This window comes from Planococcus citri, chromosome 3, assembly GCF_950023065.1.
Source record: "Planococcus citri chromosome 3, ihPlaCitr1.1, whole genome shotgun sequence".
In the NCBI taxonomy this organism is placed as follows: Eukaryota; Metazoa; Arthropoda; class Insecta; order Hemiptera; family Pseudococcidae; genus Planococcus; species Planococcus citri.
Window position 1 is genome coordinate 12,511,721 of NC_088679.1, and position 16,819 is coordinate 12,528,539.

Sequence of the window (16,819 nt, forward strand, 5' to 3'; positions counted from 1 at the left end):
GTAAAAAAGCAAGTCAAATATGTAATTTTTCATGCCTGCGGAAGTTTTTGGATAGTAATAAGATGAAATAACCACCTCTGCATATTTTTGAGAATTTTTGATTTCATCTAGTACTATTTAGAGCAGTCTTTGTCCGCAACCGGGCCAGGGGGCCCGGTTAGTGGATAATTGGAAGTTTTTGAGATTCTCTACTAAGAAATGAAATATTCTTGATTTTTTTTTTCCTCCCAAGTATTATGTAGTTCAACAGTCACACTACACAACAAAATCAAAAAAATTTGAAAAAAATTGAAATTTGGGCTTCTCAGAGCATGTTGAAAAAAGTATAACCACAACACTGGTACTTTACCTTATAGTTTTTTCGCTTGCTCAAAAACTATAAGAATCATTTTAAATTACTATTGGACTTGTATTGAAAACATGAATTTGAATTTTTTTCATCATTTTTAGGTATAATATGAGTGAAACTTTATTTTTGTGCTTCAATTTTGAAAATTTGGTCACTTCTCAATTTTTACATTGGAATTGGACTCATACATATCTGATTTTCTGCTATAAAATTTCAACAAATCAAAATTTTTGCATTTTACTGCTTTCTTCATAAGTTATAATTTTATCCAAAATCAAATTTTTTTCCAGTTCAAAAACATTAAAATTATGCCAATTGTCAAAAATTTCAAAAAATTTCAGTTTTTCATCTCTTTTTGGAATCTTTATTTCAAAATGAATTTTTTTTCAGATTAAAAACCCATGGTCAGTAAAAATGAACCACCTCTTTGAGTACCCATATCTCTTTACAAAGGGTACCATGGAACTTTTTTTTTCTTTTCTTCTAGGAACCCCAGTCCCAACATCTTGTGGGCGGGACAAGTTTATTTAATTGAGAAGACACAAATGCATACAATCATCTTTTACACAGAGGTTTATCAGATAACTGTATCAACTACTCAAAACAACTTATCAATAACCTTAACCTAATCCTCTCGAGACAAAAAATTTTTCTAATGACTTTCAACTTGTGATGTAAATTTTCGTTGAATTTGAACAGAATCCTCCTACACTCTTTCCCACAATCCTTCCATATCAGTGAAAAGACCACTTACCTAGGATAAATTTTCATCAAAATAAATCGAACCGATACTGAAACGAAACAAAACCATCGTTTTGAAGACAACAAGAACGTGTTCTCGTGTAACAATCGAGCCTCATCACGATATAATTTTTGTACAAACGTCGAAGTGAAACGAGTAGTACATGGAAAAAATAAACCCTCCATACCTCCGCTCCTGCTATACTGTTGCTGGAGTCTAATGACGACGAAGAGCTCATCGAGTTAGGTAGGTAGTGGCAATTTGAGGGACTCTGGTATATACGTGTTTTACATCTCGTACACACAGACATATGTATGTACTTGTACGTAAAACGTTACGAAGGAAGGAAAAATAGTGCGGAAAATAATCTCGTATTCCATTTTGATATCGTAGTTTAGGACGTGTGCATTCGGGGTAACATATCGTAACACTGGACTGTATAGGTATATCAATATAACGTGGCGGTAAAGGCCGAAAAGCGGAAATGCACCGGTCTAAAGGGTTGGTTGGCTTGGTTCATCGTCGATGATGATGAAGAGGGCAACGTACGCGAATTTTTTTTTTTTGACTTGCATTTACGAACCACTGATGGCGAAAATGTACTGTATGTACTTTATCGCTGTATATATGTAGGTACTTATTCGATATAGGTACATGAGTCTGTTGTGTGTGTGTGAGTGTGAGTGTACGCATATAAGAGGTGAGATTACGGACCTAGGATAAAGGGAGCACAGGGAGGAGGCATAGGAGAGGGTACTTGACACGTAGTGCAACTCGCTAGCTGATGCATATACACGTTGATGAGGTAAAATACGAACCCCTTTTTCGGACACGCGCGTCTGTCTCGGGTCAGGTAATGGCTATAGTCGGAATGACCTCGCGAAGGGACCGCGAATAAAAGATAAAAGATCGCGGCCGACCAGCTGCTTCGCAGAATCGGCCACCGAGCACATTTTAAAACACATTTTGACCTTTTTTTCGATGGCACGATCGGTCCTCCGGTCCTCTTGTGTTTTTCTTTACAAATACGTGCGCGGACGCGCGAGCCAGACTCATTCTTGTAATGCAAATCAGGGCTCCGAAGCCGTTATTTAAGGAAGAAGGTAGTAAAAATGGTCAGGAAAGGGGTAGACAATAGGACTGCGGGAAAAAAACACTAAAAACACGCGGTCCGAGAGTACGACGAACTCGAGGCTTAAAATTTTATAAATGCGAGAACCCTTTTGCCATACAGTAGCAGTATGGCTATAGCACGACAGAAAAGCATACACCTAGGTAAACTATATACCGAGTATTTTGGTCGAATAAAAAACACACTCTGTTTACCTGAAGGATTTACTCGCGTCAGACAGTTGTTAAAAGTATGGTCACGTGCGGTCGCCGTTTACGTGTGGAGCCACCTCGGCTCACCTTTTTCATTTCTCCAGTTTGTTTTTTATTTCTAATTCGAAACACGATTAAAAATTACTTATAAAATGACCAGTATGCCCAATTGCCCATTCGTACTGTAAACAAACGTGCGTGCTCGGTTTCGATTTTTTCCATCCAATTTTGGGCCATCTTGTATGCATTATGGCCACCCTCATCATCGCGTCTCTCTATAGTGCTGCGTGTATCGCGATATAGTGCATAGTGCAAAGTGAACGTGTGTTTTAACGATCATGTTTACAACAACTCGCCATCTTTTTTTTTTCCTTTTGCCTTTTTTTTTTTTATTTCGCCTTCCTTCCCCATTTGGTCCAATTATAAGATGTCCCTGTCTATTGTATACTGCAGTATACACCGTGCTGACTCTCTCTCTCGTTATGCACTCCTCCAATTGTTATATCGTGTTACGCGTCCTGTACCGCGATATCCGCACCCTCGATGGGCCAACTATTCCCCTGCTTTCACGAACCTATAGAGCTTATAGCGAATTTAAAAAGCAAAGATGGAATGGAAATTGATTTTTAACCGTGAAATGGCTTATTTTCCCTCCCGGTGCATTTAGATAAAATGCAAAAATATGTACTAACGAAATGCTGCCGAGAGGATGGTGGGAAGTTTTTTTTTGGTTGTTGGATTTTTACGAGTTTAGGATTTTTACCTTGATTTTTTGGTCGAAGATTTGAGTGTGGGTTTTTTCCCATGGAAAGGGGGGAGGGTTTCAGAATTGGTTTATGGGGTGTTTTCTTGCATATTTTTTGAATGAAGAAATGATGTGGGATTTTATAGAGTTTGTGGATAAATGATAAGATTTTTTACAATCGAAAATCATTATTAGTTCGTGATTTTTATTTCTATTTTTTAATATAGAGGCTAGAGGGTGTGTACAAAAATAAAATTAGAGAAGGTTCGAACTGCTGTAAGGGATTTTTTATTCGATTTCTAAATTATGAAAAACCAGTGTGAAAAATTACTAACTTTACGTCGATTTTTTGTTACTGTCAATATTCGGGCTTCGTGTTGGTTACTTGTGTGTATAACTGGCTCCAATTTTGTAACTCTGGAAATACATATGTGTATCTTGCCAGAGGAATTTATTTTGATAAGTATTATAATATTACGCCGTTGATTCAATTTTCATAATTGCGAAAAATTTTTTTTAAAAATGTATACAAATTTTTCATCACAGAAAATCGGATTTTTTGGGAACCCTCGAGGGTCTTGAAGAGATGAAATCGTGGAGTATTGAATTCTTCATCTCTCGTACACTTTTTTTCAGTGAGATTTGCGAGATATTTTCAGCTGAGATTGTAATAATGTTCTACTTGAATCAAAAATTTGTATGAAATTTCCTACATCTGTGAAGTTTGAATGGGATTTTCCTATAGAAGGCTGCGTTTTTGAGATATTTGAGTAAAAATTGAAAAGTTAATTTTTATGAAGCTGGTTTGTTAGTTTGTATTTGGTTTTTCGAAATCCATTGCCGTGTATATGGCCTATTTGAAAGTTGTGCACTTCAAAATTTTATTTTTGCATCTCGGATCGACCCTCTCATCTCATTGCTTTCTCCAGCACTGCCTGCGAAAGTTACAGTCAGAGTGTTTGAAAATCGTTTGATACTTATTTTTGAGCTGATTTAAGCACTTTTGGATGTGAAATTTGAGTACGTACCTGTGTACTGTGAATTATTACATACTTATTACAATAGCTCAAACTTACAAAAGTAAAAAAATGTCAAAGCAATTACTCGTTCGATTTCTATGATTACGCATGCTATGAATGTTTTAAAATAGATCGCAAAAAAGTGAGAAGATTTTGATCAAATGTTATACATAGTTATAAGACTTTTATTTTAAGATGAGAGAGTCACTCATAAAAAAATATTTGCCTCAGACGTATCCTTGGAAGGGATGTATAAGTCTTCAAAGGGGAGGAATTTTTGAAAAAAATCTTGTTTTTTTTCGCTGTAATTAGTCTCTATCCAACCTGTTTTGAAAAAAATATCCCAGTTCCGAAGAACAATATTTGGGAACCTGTTTTGTAAATTTGAACCACTGCTGTCAAAATCCATGCCCATCTTGAGAATTAGGGTCCTATGGAGCGGTTGAAAATTATAAATTGCTATTTGTCTTTTGAAAATATTTTCTTCTAGATTATCATGCATTAGGTAATTATGTGAAAACATTGGATTTCTGAAGTGGAGAAAATATTTTAGAGTAGAATGTTGCCATTTTTTTTTTGGTCACAATTATCATTTGACATTTTCAAAAAATTGAGAAAAATAAACCAAATATTATAAAATTTTTCAAGTTTTTGAAATTGGCAGCAGTGGTCACAAAAAGTTGGCACCACCATATTGCAAAATATTCCTCCATGCTGAAATACACACTTATGCAAGTTTTTGAGAATAATTGATATGAAATGTTTCAGAAGAAAATGTTTTCAAACCACAAATTTACCTAAAAGTAAAGCTATTTGAAAAAATTTCCAATCACTCAGTAGAACCCTAATGGTGTTGGATTTTGAAGACAATGGCTTGAGTTGACCCATAATTTCGAATAGTATATCTTTTGGAACAGGGTGTAATTTCTCCCGAAATAGGTTGGGTCAGGGCTAATAAGGCGAAAAAACCATATTTTTTTTCAAAAATTCTTCTTCTTTGAGGAATTGAGGACCAATAACTATTTCCTCTTCCAAAAACATCTCCGAGTTTGAAGTTTTTTCTGGGTGACTTTTTCTACTCAAAATAAATGTCTTTGCTGAATTTGATCAAAATCATTCGGCATTTTTCTTTTTACATGATGAATTCAATTTAGTAAATGCTTCAAAATAGCCTTATCATGTTGGAAAACTTTATTCAGTTTTGATTTTTTTTTCATTTGGATCTAAAAATATGTCCATTTGAAAGCTCTTCCTTTGCAGTAAGTCGTTGTTCTGTTCTGAAATATGGCTGAAGCTGTATTCAAAAGTTTCTCCAAAATAAAGGCTCTTTCAAAGTATAGGTAATCCTGCAATACTTACTGCTGGAAAAATAATAATTTCAGTCGAATTGCTGAATTGGAGAAGGAAATTGATTCTCGAAATTTTTAAATGTCAAATTTTTTATTTTGATAGGAAATTTTTGGAGGACTTTCGACTTGTTCTTTTAAATTCCTGCAAAAAAGTATCTACCCATGGTAGATGATTTTAAAAAAAAATAATACCTACATATTTGTATGTATTTCTCAGTCGATTAAGTAATTAGAATTCTTAATTAAAAGCGTTTGGGTGTCAAAAAGTGCATAAATTTAAAAAATTGAAATGTGCAAAAAGTTAGCCTCTGGAATATAAAATTACATTGGTATTATTTTTGTTGTTGTTTATTTGAATCTTCAATTCCTATGGGGGATGCCGTGTACATTGAATAATTTACCTTTCTCGCTGATGGAAATTTTAGGGGGGGGATTTATACAAAAATTAGTGTTTTTTTATTTCTTGAAACCAATGTCAAAAAATTGCCTCTTTCATTTCTTTTAAGTAGATAGTAATTTTACTCTAATTTTCAAGTAGGTAGCCATATATGTATATATACACCTTCATTATGGAGAGTTTTCAGCAAATTACTACCTGAAATTTCGATTTTTCATGCCTTGAAGAAAACATCATTTAGACGAGAAAAAGGAAAATACTTGAAACACAACTTGAATGAAAAAAAGAAGCTGGAAGCATTGCTGCAAGTCATTTTTTTTATTAGTAAAAATTTAATTTTGAAAGTACGTATACGTACATCACGCAATGAAAAATTTATTAAAAATAAGTATTTTTTCCTCTTTAGTGGGGAGTTGATCAAAAAATCCAATAAAATGATATTTTTATACACCCCTGAATAGTTGAGAATGAATAATCGTCCCCGACGATGCGACGACGTTGGTATTGTCTGACATGAAAAACTACCTCCATTACAAAAGAAAATTTGGACGTTTTATTATTGTCATCCATACTCACTCTCAATGATGAAGAATTTACTATATTTATTTTTTTAAACGAGATTACCCTTCCCTCCATTTTTACCTATTAGTATATCAAAAAATCAAATTATCATATATAGGTAACTATCTACTCAAGATGAAAATCAAAAAAATCACAAGTTACTTACTTATCCCAGAATCACCTAAAAGCAGAATCATACCACTTTTTTATTCCAACGTTCTTGATTCTGGACCAAATTAAGGTCATTATTGTTCTTGTTCTGAGTAAATTTTCATTCGTCATTTTCATTGACGAAGAAATGAATTACCCTGTTCTAAAGGTAGGAAATAAATATACCTACGCCTCCCTTTTCATCATTTTTTCAATGGTGTTTCTTAGGGAGGCTGGAAGGTCTGAAATTTTAACTTTTCTGATTTTTGATTTGGGTTTATCAAAAACTAAACCTCTTTCAGAAAAATGATTCACACTGCACGAGAAAATATTTGTTCTATAAAGTCTGCTTTCATTTTTCTTTTGCAAAACATTCGCTTTAGTTTTTTTTTGAAAAAAAAGCAAAGGTTTTATGAGAGGTAAAAATGAAGACGAACAAAATTTTAGAGCATTAAATGTCCCATTTGTCGAGTATGATTTTTCTGGGAGGCTTTGCTTTTGAGATACCTGCCTAAATATTTTTAGTCAAGTAGTAGGTAAGGTTGGAATATTCAACTTATCTGCAATTCAAGAAAAATTAAAATGTTTATCCATAACGTGAGATTGTCTGGTGAGATTTCAGCCTTAGATGAGATTTGGCTGAGGATTTGTTACCGTAAAGACCTACACGTTCGATCTCATGACGACCTTGTCATCGTGTCCTTGAGCAGTCGCCGTTAACATGATGAAGCGGCGAGTCGGAAAATCGTGGCGTGTAACCATGTAGAAGTTCGAACGGTGTTCTACCTGTGGTTCGGTTGATCGAAACGTTGATATTTAGTTCGATTTCGGGTACTTGTGGGGAAAATGAAAAGAAACTAAATTACTTGCTGACTAAGCATAAAATTTTCCATAGTTACGTGACAAAGAAATTCTGAGTTTTTTTAACCTGGCAAATAAGTCATCCTTGTGGTACTCCTGCTTGGATTGTTCTGAAGTCAGAGAAAGCATCGTCGTATTTAACTCTGAATTTTCTATCACTTAGATAGTAAGCCAGAAGATTGCATGGAATGTCTGGATGGTGGTTTTCAAGCTTCATTAAGAGACCAGCATGCCATACACGATCAAAAGCTTGGCTTACGTCAAAGAAAGCTACAACGCAAATTTTTCTATCTTTGTGAGAGTTGTTAATTTTTTTGACGAGATGATGTATTTGCTGAATAGTATTGTGTTTCAAACAAAATCCAAATTTTTGGTTTAGAATCAGCCTTCTATTTTTCAGAATTGGCCATTCGGACCAGTCTCTCATGTAGAGGGTGTTAGTGACCAGACGGGGCTTTTCTTATCAGCGTTTACAAAAGCACTGATTTCAAGGGTTAGAACTGAAAAAATAATTTGATGAACATTATTTTTACGATTATTAGTGCATATTAATCATGAGCAAATCATATTTTCATTTTTAACTCGTAAAACCAATGTTTTGGTAAAATACGATTGATAAGAAAAGCCCTGTCTGAAGAAGCTGGAACAATGGGCACACTTGTGCCCTTTTCTTGAGTGCCCGGTTCAAATAGCATTTGTAAAATTAGTTTTTCGAAGATTTTAGAGAGGATTGGCAATAAGCTGATATGTCTGTACAATGAGGTTTCAGGTTCTGGTTTTCCTGGTTTATGGATGAGAATAACTTTGGCATACTTCCATTGGTTGGGATAGAATCCAGTCGTAAGTATCATGTTAAAAATTTGAGTGATAAACCAAATCAGCCGAGATGGAAATTCTTTGATGATTTTTCCGTCGATTTTGTCGTATCCAGGCGATTGATTTCTTATTTTTAATTTGTTTAACAATTCGTTCAACTTCGTTGATTGTGATATTTTTCATTCCAAAATTCATGAACCCTAGGAAACTCCTTTCTCCCTCTGACCTCTCCTCTTCTCTTCACTCATCCTCATTCTTTGTCTCAAAAATTTCAAAAAAAAAAATTTCAACCTCTCCATCAATAATTAGGACATGGAAAATCAAGCCATTTCTCGGGTACTTTTTTCAACCACGACCATGACCCTGATAACCTCTCAGTTCACCTGATCTGACACTTGGACCGATTTTTAAAAATTCCCTCTTCTATCTCTTACCTCTTTATACCTTCATGGAACCCTTTTCTTTAACAGGTTTAATTCTACATTATTTCCTCTCCTCTCTTTCTTTCCTTCTCTACCTTGGTATATTTATACCTACAACAAACAAACCAGAGAGGACCCAAACAAGAAAGGAAGACATGACGAAACAATACTCTCAGTACGTATAAATTATACCTGTGACTGGGACTTTTACATATAAAAGTGTACCTGTACAGGTACCGAAGTCAAGATTTTTCTACATACATCTTGTGCCTAGTAGATATCTATGTAAAAGTATACCTTCTACCTTGTCTCGTATAACTTCTCCTTCACCTTTAATTACAAATACGCGTTTCTGTATTTTTTTCTCTTCTTTTCTAACCCTATCCGTCCATCTCTGTTGGGTACTTTTTTTTCTATTTCTTTTTATTTATTGTATACGTAAGTACGTTGTGTATAAAGCGTATATAAGACATTTCACGAAGCACCTTATGTAGTTTATCTTATCTCATGCGTATGTACTTTTTTTCCTACATATATAAAACGTTACGCAAGCATGAGGTTCGCGAACGATTTTTTCTTCCTTCTAATTTAATGCGTTTTATTGAGAATCTGGCAGGTGGAAGGGTAAGGGGATAGATAAGTGTACGTTTGAGGTGGTCATCTGAAATATATCTATAAAATACAACTTTACACGTTCTACTGACATACATATAAATTACATTAAGTTAAAAAAAAAGCAAGAAAAAAAACACCATAACACGTGCAATGCACTCGCCATCAAAACAGATTGAAAAAAAACTGCATTAATTTTTTCTTATCTTAAAAACAAAAGCGCATTTCCACAATAAGAGATAAAAGCATCTAGATTTTATTCTCTATTTTAACTCGAATCGTATTCGTATTAGGTATAATTGAAATCTTACGCTCGGTTCAAAAACATCATCTCGCTGTGTTCGCGATCTACAGTGAAAAATTTTCGTCTTCATCTTGGTGCAATTTTCACCTCACACAATTCGAAACATTCTTCGTTTAGTCGTCGTGTAAACATAAGAAAATCTCGTGCTAAGATGAGTGTCCCAAACGCGAATATGTACACAAAAAAGGGTTAAGAAGAGGCCAGGTTCCTGAATTGGGCACCAGACAGCAGCACCTCGTGGAGTAGAATCGTGAAAGGGTTAAGATTTACGTATCGTGCTACAGAGTGCATTCGACGTCGAGTTGTGGATGATTTTTTCCACACGAAAGGACTGTGGTTCGTAAATACAATTTTTTCATGTGTTTCGAAAGATATAAATTCGTATAAGATGAGCTGAGAGATAATTTTTTTGGGTCGGTTTATCGGTGGTTGAGGAAAGTTTGATTAGAGAGGGTGACTTTGGTATAGATTTTACCTCAAATTTGTGGTTCGAAATATTTACCAAAGTTGAAGAAAAAATGATGCTTTTATTCGAAGTATTGGCAGAGTTCCTAGAGAGAGATTTTTTTTCGTTTATTTTACGAGCAAGTATGATGAGGGGAAAAAACTTACCATTCCTTTCGAAAAGTAATTCAGTTTCATAATGGTGGTTTTTGGGATTTCATGAGGATACTTGGACATTTTTTTATCATCATTTCGAAGAGCTGAATAGAGAAAAAAACAACTTGGGGCAGAAAATGCAACAGATTTTTGGCAACTTTTGCCAAACGACGAGTTTATCGTAAACCAATTCGATTAATTTCCCTCGTTATCTGTGAAGGGGGGGGGGTGCATCGAAAGCAACAAGTCATACCATCGAAGCAAAAAATCCACCCAACCAATTGAGAAAAAAAAACTGATCAAAATTCCCTTCTATTCGTGTGGACACTGGTCATTTAAACGATATAAGAAACCGTTGGTCGAGCCAAGTTGGGGAAATACAGTACGTCTGTAAAACTCCGTCTACTTTTTTTTCCAACGTAGAAGGGGAGTCTACGTAGGAGAAATAGGAAAGACCACGAACGACGAATAAAAATCCACTGGTATTTTTGATACGTGTACGTATAGTAGGATAGATATAGAAAAAAAAGCATAAAACGAAATAAGGAAAAAAAAGAGATAGAAAGGGAAAGACTTTAGAATATAAGAGGCGAGTCGGAGAGAAAAAAAAAGCTCTGGTCGTCGCCTTCGCCTCACACACGGTGGGCTGCAAAGAGGGACGCGAGTTGGGGTAAAAAAAGAAAAGAGAGCCAGCTAGAGAGGTTCGGAGAAGTAGCTGCGAGTTTTTCCTGCTGCGAAAACTCGGTGGTGGGAGTCGAGCGGCGAAGACGTTTTTCGTCGAGGGGAAAAACGCCGGCGCAGAAAATTTTCCTAAGGAAAGTGTGTGCGTGTAGAAAGAGGCGACGCACATGGTAGAGTAGGAGAAAGACACTTTCCTAAGAGAAAGACAGCGAAAAATTAAAGTGTGTGCGAGAAAGATAATCGTATAATTTTATCTTCGTCGACGGCGAAATTTTCCTTCCACTTGTAAGGGATGCTAAGACGTCTTAGTTTAGTTCGCGTCCAGACGCCGATGTTTTCTTTATACGATCACGCTCCTTTCGTTAAAGATCACGCTTCCGCGACGTGTTCGTGCTGGAATTTAAATTTTCGAAAATTCTGTCGCCGACCACGTGATCTTCGTATTACGATCTGGTCCAAGTCGCGTCGCGTTTTCGCTGTGATTTGACGCGCGTCCGAATCGCCTCCGGCCAAATGTATTTCGCGGGTTCGAATTTCCAATCGTGGTGATTTTTTTCCTCAATTTTTTTCCCAAGTTTTATACTTACGCGGTTTTCATCAATGGTTTTCTTCGTATTATTATGTACGTGTCTCGTAATATTTTAAATATTTTTTAATTCTAGAAAAAAAAATTAATTCGTGCGATTTTTTTCTATTTTTTGAAAAATGGTGTAATTTTTTTTTTAATATTGCGAAAATCGGTGTTGAAGAATTTTTTTTTTCTGTTTTGTTTTTACAGTTACTTCGTAGCATTGGCAGTATCGGAAATAAAAACTCGTTGGAAATATTAATTACCGATAGATTCGAGTTTGGACGAATAATATGAAGGTGTCAGAATACACCTCGTCGTCGTTGATAATCACAATTAGTAAATTTTCACAATAGAAGAAAAAATCCGCCAGCAGTAGCCAAAAAAATTCATCTCGACTTCGACGACGAATTGAACAAAAAAATACACGTAACAGGAGACGAAGAAGAAGCAGCAGAAGAAGAGAAAAAACTATCTTAGAAAAATTTCGCATCGCTTAATAAAAAGAAAAAAAAATTTTTTTACCAAGAAAAAAAAATTCGAGGAATTTTTTATACTCATAGTACAAATTTTTTTTCTCGTTTTCCGATATTTTTTTCTTATCAGTTCCTATATCGTAAAATTTTTTTCAAAGTCTTTAGTTCCTATAAAATAATTTTAAAACAAAAAAATTAATTTATCAATGCGAAAAAGTTGAGAAAAAAAATGTCCGAAAAGTGCAGAACTTGGTAGTCCGGAAACTATAGAAGTTTTCCGATCCGAAGAGAATCATTTAGCCATCCCCAACTAGTGATTGCAAAAATTCATCACGATCTCAGCACCGTTAGATTTACGCGCCCTGCAGGGCGACCAAGGGCCGCAAGCTTTACCAGCCAACATGCAGCAAAGTATGCTACTCCAACGTCCGGTATTCAAGATGAACCCATCGAACGAGTTCTGGGATCAGGCGAGATTATCAGCCGAATCCCAGACAGCCGTTCAGCAGCAAGCTAACGCCATACAGAATGCCAATAATGGCTCGATACCTGCTCAGAGACCGATGGCTAACCATGCTAATGCTAATACAGCATCTACCAATAGTTTAAATAATCCTAATACGCCGAATAATATAAATAATCAGTCGCCTATAATGGTCAATTCGCAAAGTATGATGGCACCCTCGAATCCGGCAGTAGCCAATGCGGCCGATACAGTCAATTCAACGAGTAGCCGAACGCCGGATACTAATTGTAATCAGCAACAGCAGCAGCCGAATATACCGTCGATGAATAATTTCGCTAATCAGGATACGTCTACCAATACACCTAATACCAATAATGTAGATAATCAGGCCATCGAGTCTACAAATATGAACCAAAATAACGCCGTTGCCTTACCCGATCATAAAATCATGACTGAGAAACTCGTCAGCGAATTGCAGGTAAAAATTGCACAAATATTTTTGTAAGCGTTAATATTTTTTAAAGCGATTTTTTTCACATATGTGCTTGACTAATTTTATGCTTTTTTGCTTCGGTTGGTGTTGGGATAATTACCTACTTGTGTTGGTGGTGGAATTTACGATGAAATTATTTTTTCCCCCATTTTGACTCGAAATACATATCTCAGATTTGAAGTGTGATATCTGGGATCAAAATGAGAAGTGACGTTCTTCTCGCAATATTTTCTCATTCGAGTGATTTTTTATTTTTTATTCGTCTAGTATGAAATTCAATTTCTTTCTAAAATGAGCTGACTCGCTACACTTGAGTTGTTGAGAATTAAAATATTACGACAATTCCACTGCCTGAATTGACTGACAGGTGCATTTCCTACTCGTACATATATTTTTGAATAGCCCAAATGTAAAATTTTATCAATTACCTACCAACATATGTATTTGGTAAAATACAGTAAAAAAAATTACTTACTAGGTGAAAGAATTCCATATCATTTAATAGTGCAAAATAATGAATGATGCAAAAATTTTATTCATTAAATCTGAATGAAAAAATTATTAAATTGAAAATAATTATCATTATGAAAGAAAATATTGAAATTCGCCAGCAACATGTCTTCAAACATACGATTTCTTTTGGTCACATATCTACCACAAATATTTACATTATTGGTTAAAAAAAATCTGATTATTCATAATTTTTTGTTGTCTAGTTGAAGAAATAATGTTGAATAATTCTTCTTACTCGTCAAAAAAATTAATTTGGTTGTAGATATTATCTCCCTTGATGCAAAAAAAAAAAATGGATTCAGATAGGCTAATGTAATTTTAATCAATTTTTTCTTCAGCTATTTTTGAAAAAAAAAATTAAAAATACGCAGATAAATGAAAAAAATTAATTTTAAAAATACAAAGTTATTGAAATCGTTGGAAAAATTATCCATTAAATTTGGTATGGAGGAAGACTTCAGTCTATGTAAGTATTTGAATGATGGATTCAAAAATAAAAATATACTGAGTGGGCCAAAAGTCAGTATCCCGATTTTCACGTTTTAGTTTTTCTTTAAAAAATCCAAAACTAAGCATCCTAGAAAAAAACTAACGACATTATGTCGATTGGAAATTTAATCCTCTACAACTTTGTGTACATGAAATTTTTTTGGACGCTTCCATTCGTCTCCAGATCAATTTTAAATTTTTCAAAAGTTTATTTCCAAGAGTTTTAGTTTTTTGTAAAAAAAATCAAACGATTTTAATGAAACTCAGTTTGTAAATTTTTGAAAAATTTTGCAAACTGAGTTTCATTAAAATCGATCTGGAGACGAAAAGAAGCGTCCTACGAAAAAATTACGTCGAGGAAAATTGTAGAGAATTAAATTTCCAATCGACATAATGTCGTTAGTTTTTTTCTAGGACGCTTAGTTTTTGATTTTTTTTTTTACAAAAAACTAAAATTTTTTGAAAAACTTGCCAACTGAGCTTCATAAAAATTGATCTGGAGACGAGAAGAAGCGTCCTACGAAAAAATTATGTCGAAGAAAATTGTAGAGAATTAGATTTCCAATCGACATAATGTCGTTAGTTTTTTTCTAGGACGCTTAGTTTTTGATTTTTTTACGAAAAACTAAAACTCTTAGAAATGAACTTTTGAAAAATTTTTCATAAAAATCATCGATCAAGTCACAAAAATCAATCTGGAGGCGGAAGGAAGCTTCTAAAAAAAATTTCATGCCAACAAAGTTGTAGAGAATTAAATTTCCAATCGACATAATGTCGTTAGTTTTTTTCTAGGATGCTTAGTTTTTGATTTTTTTAAGAATAACTAAAACGTGAAAATCTGGATATTGACTTTTGGCCCACTCTGTATAATAAAATTATCTGTAGGTAGTTATTTAAAAAAAAAAGAGAAAAAAATTCCAAAATACTCTCAAAAATATTTCTATTATGGCTCTTAATAAATAAATAAATAGATAAATAAATAAATAAAAAATAGAAAACTGATCTGAAAATAATTTTAAGAAGCTTACTTACCCAAGCTCTAAAAAAGTTTTAAAATTTTAAAATAGGGGGATACATACCTACTACTTAGGTTTAGTAATGTTTTCTTCCAATTGATTTTAAAAATTTTTAATCAAAGAAAAAAATTCAAAGTGCTCAAGCATCCAAAAAAACTTTTTAAAAAAAAGAACTAAATTTAACGTAATCCAATATCTAGTTTATCCACCAAACGATGAATTGTATCTGAGATTTTAAATTCGAAAAATGAATTCAGCTCTTTCATGCATATTTTAGTTGATTGATATGTTTCATTTTTATTCAAATCGTTATTCACAAGTTCGTGCTCAGAATTTTATACTTTTTTTTACCTACTTGAATTTTTTTTGCCTAATTAAATGCTCACAAATTTTAAGGACCCATCATTCCTGATTTTTGTTTCATTAAGTTCTCAGAAAATATGCATATGAAGCACTGTCATTATAATATAAAAATAAGATCTCTCACAGCACGATAAAAATAAACACTTTTGCAGTTCTTTTTGAAAGAAAACTCAATTATTAATTCTTTCACTTTTTATTTCTATTTTTTGAAAATCTGCATTTTTTTGGAAAATTGAACTCATTGCATGTAAAATTTGAATTCTTCAGGATACTATAAAGTCACCTTGGATCTGACAAAAAATTGTTGACGAGAACTGAGCAAGGCCTATTAGTGAAATTAAAGTCGAAAATTTCAAAATTTTCAGTTTTTTACGAATTATTTCAATATTTAGATATTTTTAAAGCACCTCGTGAAAACATCAATGGTTTGTAAAAGATTGAAAATTAAATTCTTCGTTCTTTTAATTTTGAGAAGCCCTATCATTTGATAATATAAAAATAAAATCTCTCACAGCACGATGAAAATAAACACTTTTGCAGTTCTTTTACTCGAAGGAAAACTCAATTATTATTTCTTTCAATTTTCATTTCCATTTTTTGAAAATCTGTATTTTTTTTGGAAAATTAAACTTATTGCATTTAAATTTGTATTCTTCAAAGGCCACCTTGGATCTGACAGAAAATTTTCGACGAAAACTGAGCAAGGTCCATTAGTGAAATTGAAGTCAATAAATTTCAAAATTCTCAGTTTTTCAAAAATATTTCAGTACTTAGGTATAATATTCTTAAAACACCTCATGAAAAAATCAATGGCCTGTAGAAGATTGAAAATTAAATTCTTCGTGCCTAATTTCAATTTTGAGAATTTTTTTTCCTCAAAAATTCTATCTTTTACTTCTAGAGTCTGCTTCAAAATTTGAAGTGTACGTATTTTAGTCTCAGGAAAAAATTGATCGACATCTTTTTCATAATTACGAAGATGAAAATTTTCCAGAAAATGACCAAAATTTAATTTTTCCTAATGCTTTTATCGCAGTAGAACTCGGCGATGTGTGTTATTTAGGTATACTTAAGCGTTGATTAATATACACATAATTTTCTAAATCGATGAAAAAAGTACACTTCTTACTTCTGGCGAAATAAAACATTTTCTGAAATATTTTACGAAAGAGGCGATAGTTGAAATAAATTCAATTTTCGAACGTGTCGATGTCTTAAAGATTTTTTCAAGGTGTTTCTTTGAGAAAATTTGACAGAAATTGAGAATTTTGAAATTGATTGATATTTACTCCACTTAAGCCTTATTCGACCTCCTTCGTATGTTTTTGAAATTCAAACAGAGTGGAAGTATCTTCAATGCGATAATTTTCATGCTAAATGATGACTTTTTTAAAAATCCAGGATGTTGTATTCATAGATTTTTTTTTGAAGTGGTCGTTGATTTTCAAGTAGTCGGACTTATTCCACTGTTAATTTGAGTAGTTTTTATGCAGAGACGATAGAA

General features: G+C 33.6%; 1 protein-coding gene across 5 annotated transcripts in view; it reads left to right on the plus strand.

The window, feature by feature from the left end:
* Nucleotides 1–16,819, plus strand: part of LOC135838371 (putative uncharacterized protein DDB_G0289263) — a 360,678-nt gene that overhangs the window by 209,902 nt on the left and 133,957 nt on the right. For 4 of the 5 annotated variants that reach the window (XM_065353973.1, XM_065353971.1, XM_065353970.1 and 1 more), the window contains one exon: nt 11,710–12,919. In XM_065353973.1, the coding sequence (XP_065210045.1) occupies nt 12,377–12,919 (543 nt within the window). In that variant the 5' untranslated portion in view covers nt 11,710–12,376. Of the gene's footprint in view, nt 1–9,237; nt 11,554–11,709; nt 12,920–16,819 lie in introns of those variants that run through there. The other variant, XM_065353968.1, reaches the window with a different exon arrangement.